The sequence below is a fragment of the Equus asinus genome, chromosome 18 (assembly GCF_041296235.1).
Source record: "Equus asinus isolate D_3611 breed Donkey chromosome 18, EquAss-T2T_v2, whole genome shotgun sequence".
In the NCBI taxonomy this organism is placed as follows: Eukaryota; Metazoa; Chordata; class Mammalia; order Perissodactyla; family Equidae; genus Equus; species Equus asinus.
The window spans coordinates 28,610,761-28,623,333 of record NC_091807.1 but is presented as its reverse complement, the minus strand read 5'-3'; the positions used below and the strand labels follow the sequence as shown (position 1 = coordinate 28,623,333).

At 44.1% G+C, this 12,573-nt stretch overlaps 1 protein-coding gene across 8 annotated transcripts in view; it reads left to right on the top strand.

The window, feature by feature from the left end:
• The window catches only part of TIAM1 (TIAM Rac1 associated GEF 1), a 359,691-nt gene that overhangs the window by 333,714 nt on the left and 13,404 nt on the right, over positions 1 to 12,573 (top strand). For all 8 annotated transcript variants that reach the window (XM_014866485.3, XM_070488754.1, XM_070488753.1 and 5 more), the window contains 3 exons: positions 2,938 to 3,117; positions 3,209 to 3,327; positions 9,114 to 9,222. In XM_014866485.3, coding sequence (XP_014721971.2) covers positions 2,938 to 3,117; positions 3,209 to 3,327; positions 9,114 to 9,222 — 408 coding nt within the window. The remainder of the gene's footprint in view (positions 1 to 2,937; positions 3,118 to 3,208; positions 3,328 to 9,113; positions 9,223 to 12,573) is intronic.

The window sequence follows — 12,573 nt, the reverse complement described above, 5'->3', positions numbered from 1 at the left end:
AGTTGCAATTATATTTTGCACAGAACAGAGCAGAATTTTCATGTGGGCAAACTCCTTTTCCTAAGTGTTCTGGGAAGATGGTGGAGCATTCTCAGAGTCTCTAGAAACTTGTTTTGCTTCCATAGTTCAGCATGTGGTTGTTGGTGATAGGTAAAAGGATTAAAAAAACATTTTCTTGGTAAACAGTAGAACCAACAGAAAGTTCGATTTTAAAGAATCTCAGGAAATCAGGCTGCTCCTGCTTACCACTTCACTGTGGCTGCTGTATGAACAGCTGCTAATCAAAACCCTGAATATGTAAGTAATTAATGCATGTTATGCTTCACTGCCCAAGAGAAGGAGCTTGACTTAATTTGAAACCTATTATAGGAAATATTAGTACAATGCAGGTCTCTGGGTAGCAAAAGAGCCTGGCCCAGATAATGACATACTTAATGGTAGAGATAGTCTATGCCACAGACTTCTAGTTCAGCACAAATTTAAAGGAAACCTGGGAATTTCCTTGTCATGCTTTCTGACCTAGACAGTGTTTTCACACACGCCATATTGGTCCTGTAGTTCTGTGTGTGCTTTTTACACTTTAACTGAACACTAATTGTTATGAGATTGTTAATGTAACGATTTTAGAGCACTTTGCTGTACAGTAAATTGATATACCCATTACAGTGCATAGAGCAATTTGCATGAGTTTGGTTTTTTTTTCTCCTGAAGAAGATTAGCCCTGAGCTAACATCTGTGCCAATCTTCCTCCACTTTTTTTATATGTGTGTTGCCACCACAGCATGGCTAACGAGTGGTGTAGGTCCACACCTGGATCTGAACCCATGAACCCAAGCCGCCGAAGCGGAGCACACTGAACTTAACCACTATGCCACAAGGCCGGCCCTGCAGTTTGTGTTATTTTTAATCATTCAATTAGATTAAATTCTGCCCCTGTAGATTTTTCTTAATTCAAAAACATGATTTTTTGCACCTGAAAAATATTACAGTATCTTTCAAAATTCTCTCTTAAAATATCAGGTATGACTCACATTTTTCTAATGGCCACTTGTGCCGAGAGGGTGAAGAGAAGTCTTTGAGAACAGAAGGTACCATCTAGGATTCTTAACAGACTTGCAGTGAGGTTGGAAATGGCAGTGATAGTCTTGTAGCTCACAAAGAGCCGAGAACCATGCCCTCTTTCGCCCTGACATGAAGTATAGTTGAGGGGTTCAATGCCCATGGCCATGTTTTTGGACTTGAGGATTTGGGAGAGATTCCTAGGCTGCTTGTAGATGAGGACTGAGACGGGATGTTCCGTAGAAGCCATAGCTCCCTCATGCATTGGCTCTGGGCCTGGCCTCCCTTTCCTGGCACACGGTCACTCCATGCCCAGTGCCCTTTTTCTTCATGGATTTGTCCTTTGGAGGGAGGAGAAATGAGGGCTGAACCCATAGAGTCTGATTCCTCTTAATGGGGCTTAAAAGGGATGAAAAGATTGTGGTCTTTGTGAGGCCTTACTCCCATGATGGCTGTTTTTCTGAATTGAATAAAGATAGAAGAATCATTTTACAATTTTGTAAAATGTACAAAACGTCTTCTAGTCTTAGCTCAAACTCCTAATCACTGGAGATGGAAATATATTTTAATCAGAAGCTTTAAAAAAGTGTGTGCCCACTGTTAAATCACTTTTGATACATTCTCCTTTTTTCTTTCCGTGTTTTGCCCTCACTGCAGTCTCTCTTTCCACCATATCTTTGCACTTAGAAGGCGTTATTAGCCTTGTCTTCCTAATTATCTGCTGGCAGGTACCTCTCTGCTTGTCTGGGGACCCACAACTCCCCAGGGCTGCTTTTCAGCCCAGCTGGGACACAGATAAAGGCCGAGCTCGTGAGGCAAGTGCTGCCTGAGTTACACGTGGTCAGATGTGTGTTTCTCTCCGACGTGACTCTGCAGTCCTGGGCAGCAGGGCCTGCCCTACATGTGCTAATAGCTGGTAGCACTGAATTAACATAGAACAGATCTTAAAAGGCATTCGCTGTGGGAGATCCAACCTCGCTCCACTTACCAGAGCTGCAACGTGCTGCCGCTTTTTTTCATATTGCCTTTTCTCACAAGAGGTTCTCCCTGTCATGAAATGCTTGAAAGGTTAGGCAAGCCAGGTTAAGGAGTGTTTTAAAATGTAGATGTTCCTATTATTCAGATATGGCAAGGCCGAGAGATCAGGAGAAGATCGCCATTGGTAAATAGTTTGTTACTTAGTTCCCAAGAGGAGGGGCACACCACGCCAGGCAGGGCCGCACGGGGAATCACCAGGATTGGTCAGGAGGCAGAAGAAGCAAGAAAAAAACATGGATAAGAGCCTTTATTGTGGTTTCCACAGGAAGGAACGAGTGAGGCAGGGTCTGCAGGATTGGTTAGTTTGAATGATTTCAGTGGGCTCTGGTGTCGGGGCTGTCCCGAGTTGTCTGGTACCTGGCCCTGTCTTGATTAGGGCAGGAGAATAGTGGCCCAGAGTGTAAGAGCTGGTGGAGGAGAGGTGGGTAGCGGGTGACTCTGGATTGGTTGGTTTCCCTGTGAAAGGCATGCTCCCAGCTAAGTTCTTTACTGTCTCTAGGAATTGGCTAGCCCTGGGAGGGGCAGACTCCCCAGGGTCTTTAAGGCCCCAGATGTGAAAATATCAGAATAAAAACACATTCTTAATACAAGGAGGATAAAGTCTGAGTGTGTAGGATTTACAGACCCTGTTATCCTTTAACTCATGGGCCTCCCCCCAGATAAACAATTGACCGACAGGCCCTTGCAGTTGTCCCTCTGACCCCCACTCTCCTTCCCTCCTCCGGCAACCCGCTGTCCGCCAAGTCCTCTGACAAGGCGCCTCGGGATAAGTGAGGGAGATTGTGGGAAGCGAGTCCTTTGGGCGTTCTGCCCAGACAACCTGTATTTAAACTCTTCCAGCCAAGACAGACTCGGCTTTCAAGGCGTTCTTGGATGCCCAGAACCCGAAGCAGCAGCACTCATCCACTCTCGAGTCTTACCTCATCAAGCCCATCCAGAGGATCCTCAAGTACCCGCTCCTGCTGAAGGAGCTCTTTGCCCTGACGGATGCAGAGAGCGAGGAGCATTACCACCTGGATGGTAAGCCGTGAGCCCAGGATCTGCCCTCTTGCTCCCGTCTCCCTGAGAGTCCCTAAATCGCCTTTTCATTTCATGACCTGCTTTCTTCCAGTGGCCGTCAAGACTATGAACAAAGTTGCAAGTCATATCAATGAAATGCAGAAAATCCATGAAGAATTTGGGGCTGTGTTCGACCAGCTGATTGCTGAACAGACTGGTGAGAAAAAAGAGGTAAGGACCCCCTTCGTCTCGGAACACCTGTCAGTAAAGCTGAATTCGACGGGTTGTTTTTTGAAAGGTGTTATTTGTATGTAAAATAGTTGTGAAGCTGTCAGTTTCATTCATGGAACTTTTGTCCTTTATCCAAAGCGACATGGTGAATTTCCTTCCTCGGCTGAATTATTTCTTAATATGAGAAATGTGTTGCTGATTCTCAGCCCTTCACCCTCAGGACCTCTGGTTTTGTTTTGTGTTAAGTGTGAGAACGAAATTCCATTTCTATAACTTAGGCTATTTCTGTAAACACCATTAAAGGCCTAAGCTATATCCCAAGAGCTTAGAATAATAATTGGCATGTAGTATGTACTCGATAAATATCTTTTGAGTCAAAGGTTCAAATGACTCCAAATCATTTTTTTTGAGTCTACCCCAAAACCTGCTTAAAAGAAACAGTGACAGGAATAGACATACTTGAGAAAAACTTAAGAGTGAATCATCAGTTGTGCCTGAGTCATTGAGAAGAGCTCATGTGAGTAAAAATGCTGGTAAAACTGAGATGAATCAGAAGGATATGATTTGTAATAATATCCGTCAATGCCTCTGTACATCCTGATTTCGCTGGAATATTGGCCTTGGTTTTGGTTTCTGCCTAAAAAGATAAAAAGGAGAGAAGCTGGGAGGGAATTATGAAGAAAAACACTCTTGCTGTGATTAGGAGGGGTGAAGACAAGCTGGGTGGGGCAAAGCTTGGTTGTTTAGTCTAGATGAGAGAAAATAATAGCCTTATCTTCAGAGGTATAAAGGGTTATTATCCAGGTTTGTTTTTATGTCCTCGGTGAAACAAAACAAGTTTTCAGACGGTTAAAATGGACATTTTCATCTGGCACTGAAGTCACAGCCCTTCACAGGTGTAACCTGATCAGGTCAATCTCTCCTACCTTTGGCTATTTCATTACCTACCCTGAGAGTTGAAAAATGGACTACTTTTTATTTATTGAATGATATGTGACAAGAAAGCATCGACATTCATAATAACTTGCTTCTTTCAATAGTGCATCTTTGTGTACTATTTTTGAAAGCATATTTAGTAACAATTAGGGTTCCAAATTGAAAAGTGAAATTTAACTTCTGGTATTTAACAAAAAGAGATAATTTTCAGAAAGAGGTAAAATCGTGACATCTCATATAGATATAAAAGCAAACACGTTTGAAGGAATTTGTTTTACTCATATGATGTGAGGGAACCAGGTAGATATCGTCGTGATTCATTGGCAAAGTCAAAATAGCACAGGTGTATATATGAACTGAAGAAATCTTGGGATGGTTTGTAAATGGAGACAAATTGGTTTTCTCACAGCAAGAGGAAGTCAAATAGGTGACTACCGGCCTGCACAGGTTTACATATTTACCGTTACCTTCACTTTGCAAAGAGTTGCAAAGGAGCTCAAAGACAACAAACAGAGTGGAATCTGGTGGCCCGGGGGATCTGCTGTAGAGGGTGCATAGTTTTCCAGGGAACCACAATTTGTTGTTTCTACATCATATTACATGTAGGAGAGCATGAGAATGTTCTCAGTCTGCTTGCTGATACTTAAATCTCTCAGTGTGGAAAAGATGGAGACTGCTACTCGGGATTTCGTTATCATCTCCTTACAAAATTTTTATAAGAAGAAAAACATATTGTGCTTATTAAAGAAAAGGGCAAAATACAGAGAAAGGCCAGAAGAAGAAAAACTACAATCTCAAAACGCAGAACTTACCATTCTTAATGTTTGGGTGTTTGTTTTGATTTAAAAAAATTATATATATGCATATACTTGAATAATTATACTTTGAAATTAATTTTGTACGTCGATTTTTTTATCTTGAGCAAAAAATCATAGTATTTTAAATTATTCAAAAGAATCATCTAAATTACTGTGTAATATTCCTTTGTGTGGCTGAGCAATGGTTTACTTAATTCCTATTGTTAGGCAATTCTCTCAGCTTCATTTACTGGCTACTATGAATACTGTAAACATTTTTGATCATAAGACTTCCCCCATATTTTAGTTTAGTTCATTTTGACAGAAGTGAGTTTTATTGGGTCATAAAAATGAACATTTACATTATATTTCGTTAATTTTTTCATTATATGCCAAATTAATTTTTAGATTTTAATGATCTTGAGAACTAAGGACCATTATTACTAAAGACTAGGAGGTGATATGGATAGTGGATTACGAAGAATTTAGAAAAAAAGATGAATATGATTCAAAAATCAGAGACGGTAAAGGGAAATATGGCTTTGGTGAAACTGCCTCTCCTCTAAAATGAAATTCTGACAATCAAGTAAGAAATCTTCCCAGCAAGGATCAAAGAGATACAGTGCTATACAAAGAAGTCTCTTGTGAGCTGAGATTTTGTAAAAAGAAATGTGGGAAAGATGGAAGCAGGGACATTTGACTGCACACCCATATTAAAGCCAGCCCCGGTGGCCCAGTGGTTAAGATTTGCTGCTCTCCCTATTGTGGCCCAGGTTCATTTCCCGGTTAGGGAACCTCCCCACCATCTGTCGATTGTCAGACTGTGGCGGTTGCGTGTTGCTGTGATGCTGAAAGCTCTGCCACTGATATTTCAAATACTAGCAGGGTCCACCCATGTGGACAGGTTTCAGCGGAGCTTCCAGACTAGACAGACTAAGAAGAAGGACCTGGCCACACACTTCTGAAAAAATTGGCCATGAAAACCCTATGAATAGCAGCAGGGCATTGTCTGATAGCGCCAGAAGGTTAGAGGATGGCACAAAAAGACCGGGCAGGCTTCCACTCTATTGTCTACAGGGTCACTAGAAGTTGGAATCAACTTGGTAGCACTAACAGCAAACAATCAGTATTCAAGAGTAGGAAAATCCTATATCAGTATTGGGACGTCCGAACTCCAGAAAATTTAAGGCTTGGAAAAGATGCCAAAGACAGCAACAAAAGATTATGTTTTAGCAGGAGAAGAAGAAGAAAGAAATAGGCCCCCAAAGGGGGCCAGAGGTATAATAGCCAAAGACGGTTGATTACTTAAGTTCCATTTGATCTTTTTTTCCCTCATTGAGGAGGATGGTCTTCAAACTGAAAAGGATGGAGTGGTCTTGATTTGACAAAAATAAAACTAGGGAGAAGGGTGCTGGGGAAATAGCATGCTCTGTGCCAAGACCAGTTACAGTGCCACAGTATTACTTGCAGTGTGTGTTGGAACAACCCTGGAAACTTAGACAGGCAGGCAATTGGAGGTTCATAAGTTATGTCCTAATTTCACAGAGGTGATTTCTGATCATTGTAGTTCCCTTTGAATGGCAATATCTAGTAAAAACCCACGATGGATTTATGAATGAACAGCTCAGAGTAGGAACATTGATCGGTATCTGCTGGTAATGGTAGGTCTCTATTGAAATGGTAACATTCCAGGGTCCCAGGATACCTGATCCTGTCACCAGCCAACTTTCCTCAGGAGGTCCCTGGGGGGAAATTTATTCACAGAGAACAAAACTGGCCAAGAAATATTTTATGATGAAGCTGGACCCTCAGCCTCCTACCCCATGTTAAACTCTGAGGCATTGGGTTGGGCCACATAGACCATCCCCTTGGCTGAGGTAAGAGGAAGAAAAGGCCAAAGAGGGCATTTCTCCTTAGAGGAAGGGCCCCAAAAACCTGGCTCAGCAGGGCATCCCAGTCCTTGTTAGGGTGGACGGCTCTCAGCAGACCTCAGTCCTGGGGTTTGGGTGGAATATTCAGAAGGGGACCAATGAGAGGCCATGGGAGAGAGCGTTGGCCTGAGGGAGCAGCCCTGACCCTGTTAATACATTTGCTGTGTGGAAGCTTGTCAAAAGAGAGAAACTCCGTGTGCACTGGGACTGTATGAGCCCGTTTCTACCTGGTAACAAACAACTCAAAATCTTAGTGTTCACCGCAATAAACGTTTATTTCACGCATAGGTGTATAGGTCAGCTGAACTTTGGCTTCTTGTGTGAGCTCCAGAGCTTAGGGCTCAGTGTGCTCCACGTCTCTTCCACGTCTCTTCCTTCTAGGATCCAGGAAGCAGCAATGGCTGTCTTGGGCACGTCCTTTCTGTGGCTGGAAGGTGGAAGCTCAAGAGGGTTGGTGAAAACTTGTTATGCCAAGTCCATGACCCAACCCACACGGCCAAGCCCAAAGTCATTGGAGCTGTGCGTAGCCTAGTGGGAGGCACCAGAAATACACGTGGCAGAGGTGCAGATAGATAATTCTATTAGAGGGAGGAAGTAGAGTTTGGACAATGACCTACCCCAGTGACCTTTAATCACTTTTAAAGACATACCCCCCAAGACTGTGGCCCAGAATGGTACCCGGGAATTTGACTTATGAGTATAACCACTCTTCTACTGTGTGGGTGTTTGGGGCAGGGGTAGTGGAGCTTGTATAGTTCCCTTAGGGGATGCTGTCCTGGGGGTTTGATGGACTAGTTACTTAATATGTACAAAGTAATACAATTGCTTACATTTTTTTTTTACCCTTGACTCTGTTAATATAACATAACTCAATAATAATTAGAGTAATTATTATTATAATGATCCCAGTCATTGTAGTGGCAATAATACCACTGTATTCTGTGCTGCTGGAGCCACATCTCCAGCACCGTGGCCTGGTTTGATGACTCAAGAAGGGCAATGCCAAATGGCACTGTGTTCGGCGGAGGTCAGATCAGTTGCTGCTGCGTCCAGAAACCCAGTCAGATCAGCGGCAGCAAAATAAACCAGAGCCATTCATCCTCGAGAGGCTCAACATCAAGTTTTGAAGTATTGGAAATGCTGCCTTGAGCATTTCGAGGGACTCGGACTTGGTTTCTGTGGCTGCAGAGAGTGGAATCGGGAGGCCAGTGGGGCAGTGCATCAGGGGGGATGTTTGAGGAAGAACCTCCCAGCAGTTTGTTGTGTTTACCCATGGGATGGATCATAGCTCTGGTTGTTGCGAAGTCTTGTCCTTTGATGTGTTCTCTTGTTCAAGAGTCCAGATGATCTGCCCACCTATGATTAGGCTGCTGAGTGGGTGGGATGCTGGGATTTTGATGCACTTGGAAATGGGCCAAGGACTCCACTAAGAAGGTAGACGTAACTATTGTCAGGTGTAAACCCTGACTACTGGCGGAATCTCTGCATCCCTGGTCTGGATTGCTCTACAAGAAGGGGAACTTGTCTGTGTGAGTTCGTTTAGCATTTGGCCTTCAGGGGCGTATGACTCATGTGGAAATCCTCATGATTTCTGAGGATCCAGAGCTCCCGCTGCCCGAGCTTCAAGGGCAGTCCTCAGACTCTTCAGCTGGCTTCTCTCTTCCTCCTTTAAAGTGAAATGAAATCTTCTTTAAAATGAGTTGGAAGAAGAAGAAATAATTGGTTCCACTGCTTCCTAGAAGACCCTGGCTCCAAGGGGATTTAAACCCAAAGGTGGAAATGTCTGCAATTTTCTGGGATGGGTCTTTGTCGTTGACGGTCGCTCGTCTCTGCTTGGGAGACTCTCTATTTGAACACAAAACATTGCCAATTTGGTAGACTGGTTTTGACAGATTTGCTGCGTGTGAATTTCAGAACCCTGGTTTGTACCTTTTTGCCACCTTATTCTTCAAATTCTCCTGGGTAATCGCAGGATAAAGAAAAAAAAAAGATAACCAAATGTTTTTAGACACAGTATTTTCAGGAAGTAGAATTGACATAAGCCTGCCAGATTTTAAAACGTCATGAAAATGTGAGTGTTTCCAATGCCACCTGGTAAGATTTCCCTGTCGCTGGTTTTCAGGTTGCAGACCTGAGCATGGGGGACCTGCTTTTGCACACCACCGTCATATGGCCAAACCCGCCAGCCTCGCTGGGAAAGTGGAAAAAGGAACCAGAACTGGCAGCTTTTGGTATGTATCAGAAGAATGTTGGGGGTTAGGGGGCAGGGGGTAGATAGAGAGGGAGGCTGGCTTATTTTTCTAAATAAGGGCATTTCTTTTCCGAGGCACAATTTATTAAAATGAAGTTAATTGCAGTCATCTGCATTGTTCCTCCTGCTGTGGCCACCAACATGTCGCAAATACTAAATTAAAGCTTCCAGCTAAGTGTGGCCACCAGCTCCGTGGCAGGGAGGGAATGGCTGTGCCCAAGTCTACCGCAGGTATAAACACACAGGCAGGAAAAGACTTTCTTTTTTTTAATGCTGCTGCTGCTGCTCTGAAGATCTTTTCAAAATAATGGGTTAGGGACCAGCCCGTGGCCGAGTGTTTGGGTTTGCCCGCTCTGCTGCAGTGGCCCAGGGCTTCGCTGGTTCGGATCCTGGGCACAGACGTGGCACCGCTCATCAGGCCGTGCTGGGGCAGCGTCCCATGTGCCACAACTAGAAGGACTCACAACTAAAAACAAAATATGCAACTACGTACTGGGGGGCTTTAGGGAGAAAAAGGAAAGCTAAAATCTTAAAAAATAAAATAAAATAAAAAATAATGGGTTAATAATAAACCAAGGAAAAACAAAAACCAAAGACAAAACTATCTGTTTCTGAGACCCCCCCAAACGCTAGGTCTTTTATTCTCTCCCTGACTCTGTGTTGCTGTGTGTGATGCTGGGATCAGGACATTGGTTATCAGCTGACCTCTTGTGGCGACACTGGGGTGGCTCCATCAGTTGTGAGGTACTTCTCAAACTCATCTTGACTCATAGGAGCAAAAGTAGAGATGCTTGTGAGTGATTTATTTTTCAATAAACTAGTTCAGATGGATGCAGTTGCTGCAATTAGACATCTTATGTGGTTGTATTGTAATATGGTTTTTGAGAGAGAAAAACATGCGTTAGCATGCTGGGAATTGTGCATAATTCAGGAAATATGGCTGTCATTGCCTTGTAAATGCTTGTGTGGCATGCAGAGTTGTCCCCGAGTATAAAACCATCAAGTTCATGCTTCTGTTTTGTGTGGGGTTATTCCCTAGCCTCCCCCTAGAAGATTCATGGGTAGGACAAAATATAAAGGAAATCTAGTATTTCCTTTCTCTTACCTTATTTTTCTGGGGGCGGGGGAGGGAAGGTGGTGTTGATTACTGCTGCTTTAACTGAATTCGTTTTTTTCCTCCATGATGTGAACAAGGGATTCCCGGGTGGGACATCCTAGTGATATTAAAATCAGAGTGTTAGGGGCTAGCCCGGTGGTGCAGCGGTTAAGTTCGCATGTTGTGCTTTGGCAGCCTGGAGTTCGCTGATTTGGATCCTGGGTGTGGACCTACGCACCGCTTGGCAAGCCATGCTTGCCATACATGTATGCTCTACATACAAAGTAGAGGAAGATGGGCACAGATGTTAGCTCAGAGCCAGTCTTCTTCAGCAAAAAAGAGGAGGATGGGCAACAGATATTAGCTCAGGGCTAATATTCCTCAAAAAAAAAAAATCAGGGTGTTAAATACAAAAACTTTTTGGACTTCCTCTTTCGATCACTCAACCTTCATTGAGAAACTTAGCGACATTCCTAAAATTTTCAAAGAGCCACTGTAGCTATTGAGGCCATTTCATTCAAAATAACAAAGGAGGGCCAGCCCTGGTGGTCTAGTGGTTCAGTTCGGTGGGCTCCGCTTCAGGGACTGGGTTCATTCCCCAGATGCAGACCTACACCACTCGGTTAGCCACCATGCTGTTCTGGCAGCTCACATACTAAGAAACAGAGGAAGATTGGCACGGATGTTAGCTCAGGGCGAATCCTCTTCAGAAGAAAAATAACGAAGGAGCAAAAAAGTGTGCAGGAAAAACGTGGGACTGAATCTTATATATGAAGGAGTCTTGGGGTATCTTAGCATGTTGATAGTTTGTGATAGGGTGGCTGTTTTTGGCAGGGGTTGGATAGTATTTATTTTCTTTTCCACGTTACCAGTTGTGTTTCTTATATTGCGATTTCCTCTTGGAAAGGTCTGGGAGCTTCCTCATGCTTCTTGGGAGGTCACTTATGGATGTAGGATTCTGCAATAAATGACCCAAACCATCTGTCTACCTGTTTCTGATGCTGGGCTACAGATGAACAATTCCGGAGTTCAACTTTGGGACTTTTCACGACTATCTCCTGAATTTTACAGATTTCTTGTAGTTAGAAATAAACATATCTAGAATAAGAAAATAATTTAAGTAGGAAAAAGTAGGGGTTGGCAAACTTTGTCCGTAAAAGGCCACATAGTAGATATTTTAGGCTCACGGGCTGAGAGGCCACATGTAGCCAAAGGCAGCCATAGACAATACGTAAATGAATGAACATCTGTATCGTCAGGCTGTACCAAACAGGTGGCGGGCCCTAGTTTGCCAATCTGTGGTAGAAAAGATTCCAAAAAGGGGCTGGCCCCGTGGCCGAGTGGTTAAGTTTGCACACTCTGCTTCAGCGGCCCAGGGTTTCGCTGCTTCGGATCCCAGGCACTGACATGGCACTGCTCATCAGACCATGCTGAGGCAGCATCCCACATGCCACAACTAGAAGGACCCAGAACTGAAAAATACAGAACTGTGTACCGGGGGGCTTTGGGAGAGAAAAGAAAAATAAAATCTTAAAAAAAAAAGTTCCAGAAAGTGCCAGTTTCGAGGTTTGAGGCTCTAGGTGCCACTTGCTGCCCAGGCTCAGATGGGGGACAATGCATGTGTTTCCCTCTGCATCATGCGTTGTTTACCAGAGGGAGGTGTGGGGTACGTGGCTTTCCCGGAAGGAGCCCGGGACCCCTGTCCTGGGTGTGAATGGAAGCTGCATCCCCAGCCCTGGGGATCACACTGCCAGCAAACTCCACAGGGGCCACGGCTAGCAAGATGAAAGCTTCCCGAGGCGGTGTGATAGGAGGCAAACGCATTATTATTCTGAATCTCCAGAGTAACAAGGAAAAGAAGGGGGAAGGATTAAAATGAGGATTGTGAGTCAGGGCAGACTGTCTTCATCATAAGGAGCTTATGTGTGGCTTCCTAGTCCTTAAAGGCGATGTGGTTGGCAGTTTCGGCGTGATTGCAAGGAGCAAGGCAGAACTAACAGAGCCTTGGAAATGCGTCCTGAAATAGGGAAGGGTTGCTGGGAGGGAAGTAGATGAATTACTAAGGAACAGGCAGCTTTGGGGTTAAATTGCGGTTGTCTTTTGTTTCAGTTTAAACTTCTAATCTCAGGAAACAGTGCCGCTGGCTCCTGAAACTGAAGTTGACCTGCTGCCAACCCAGCACCTTGGTGCTTTACTCCCAGGACGGCTAATGTGTCCTGAATGTTGGCGATCATC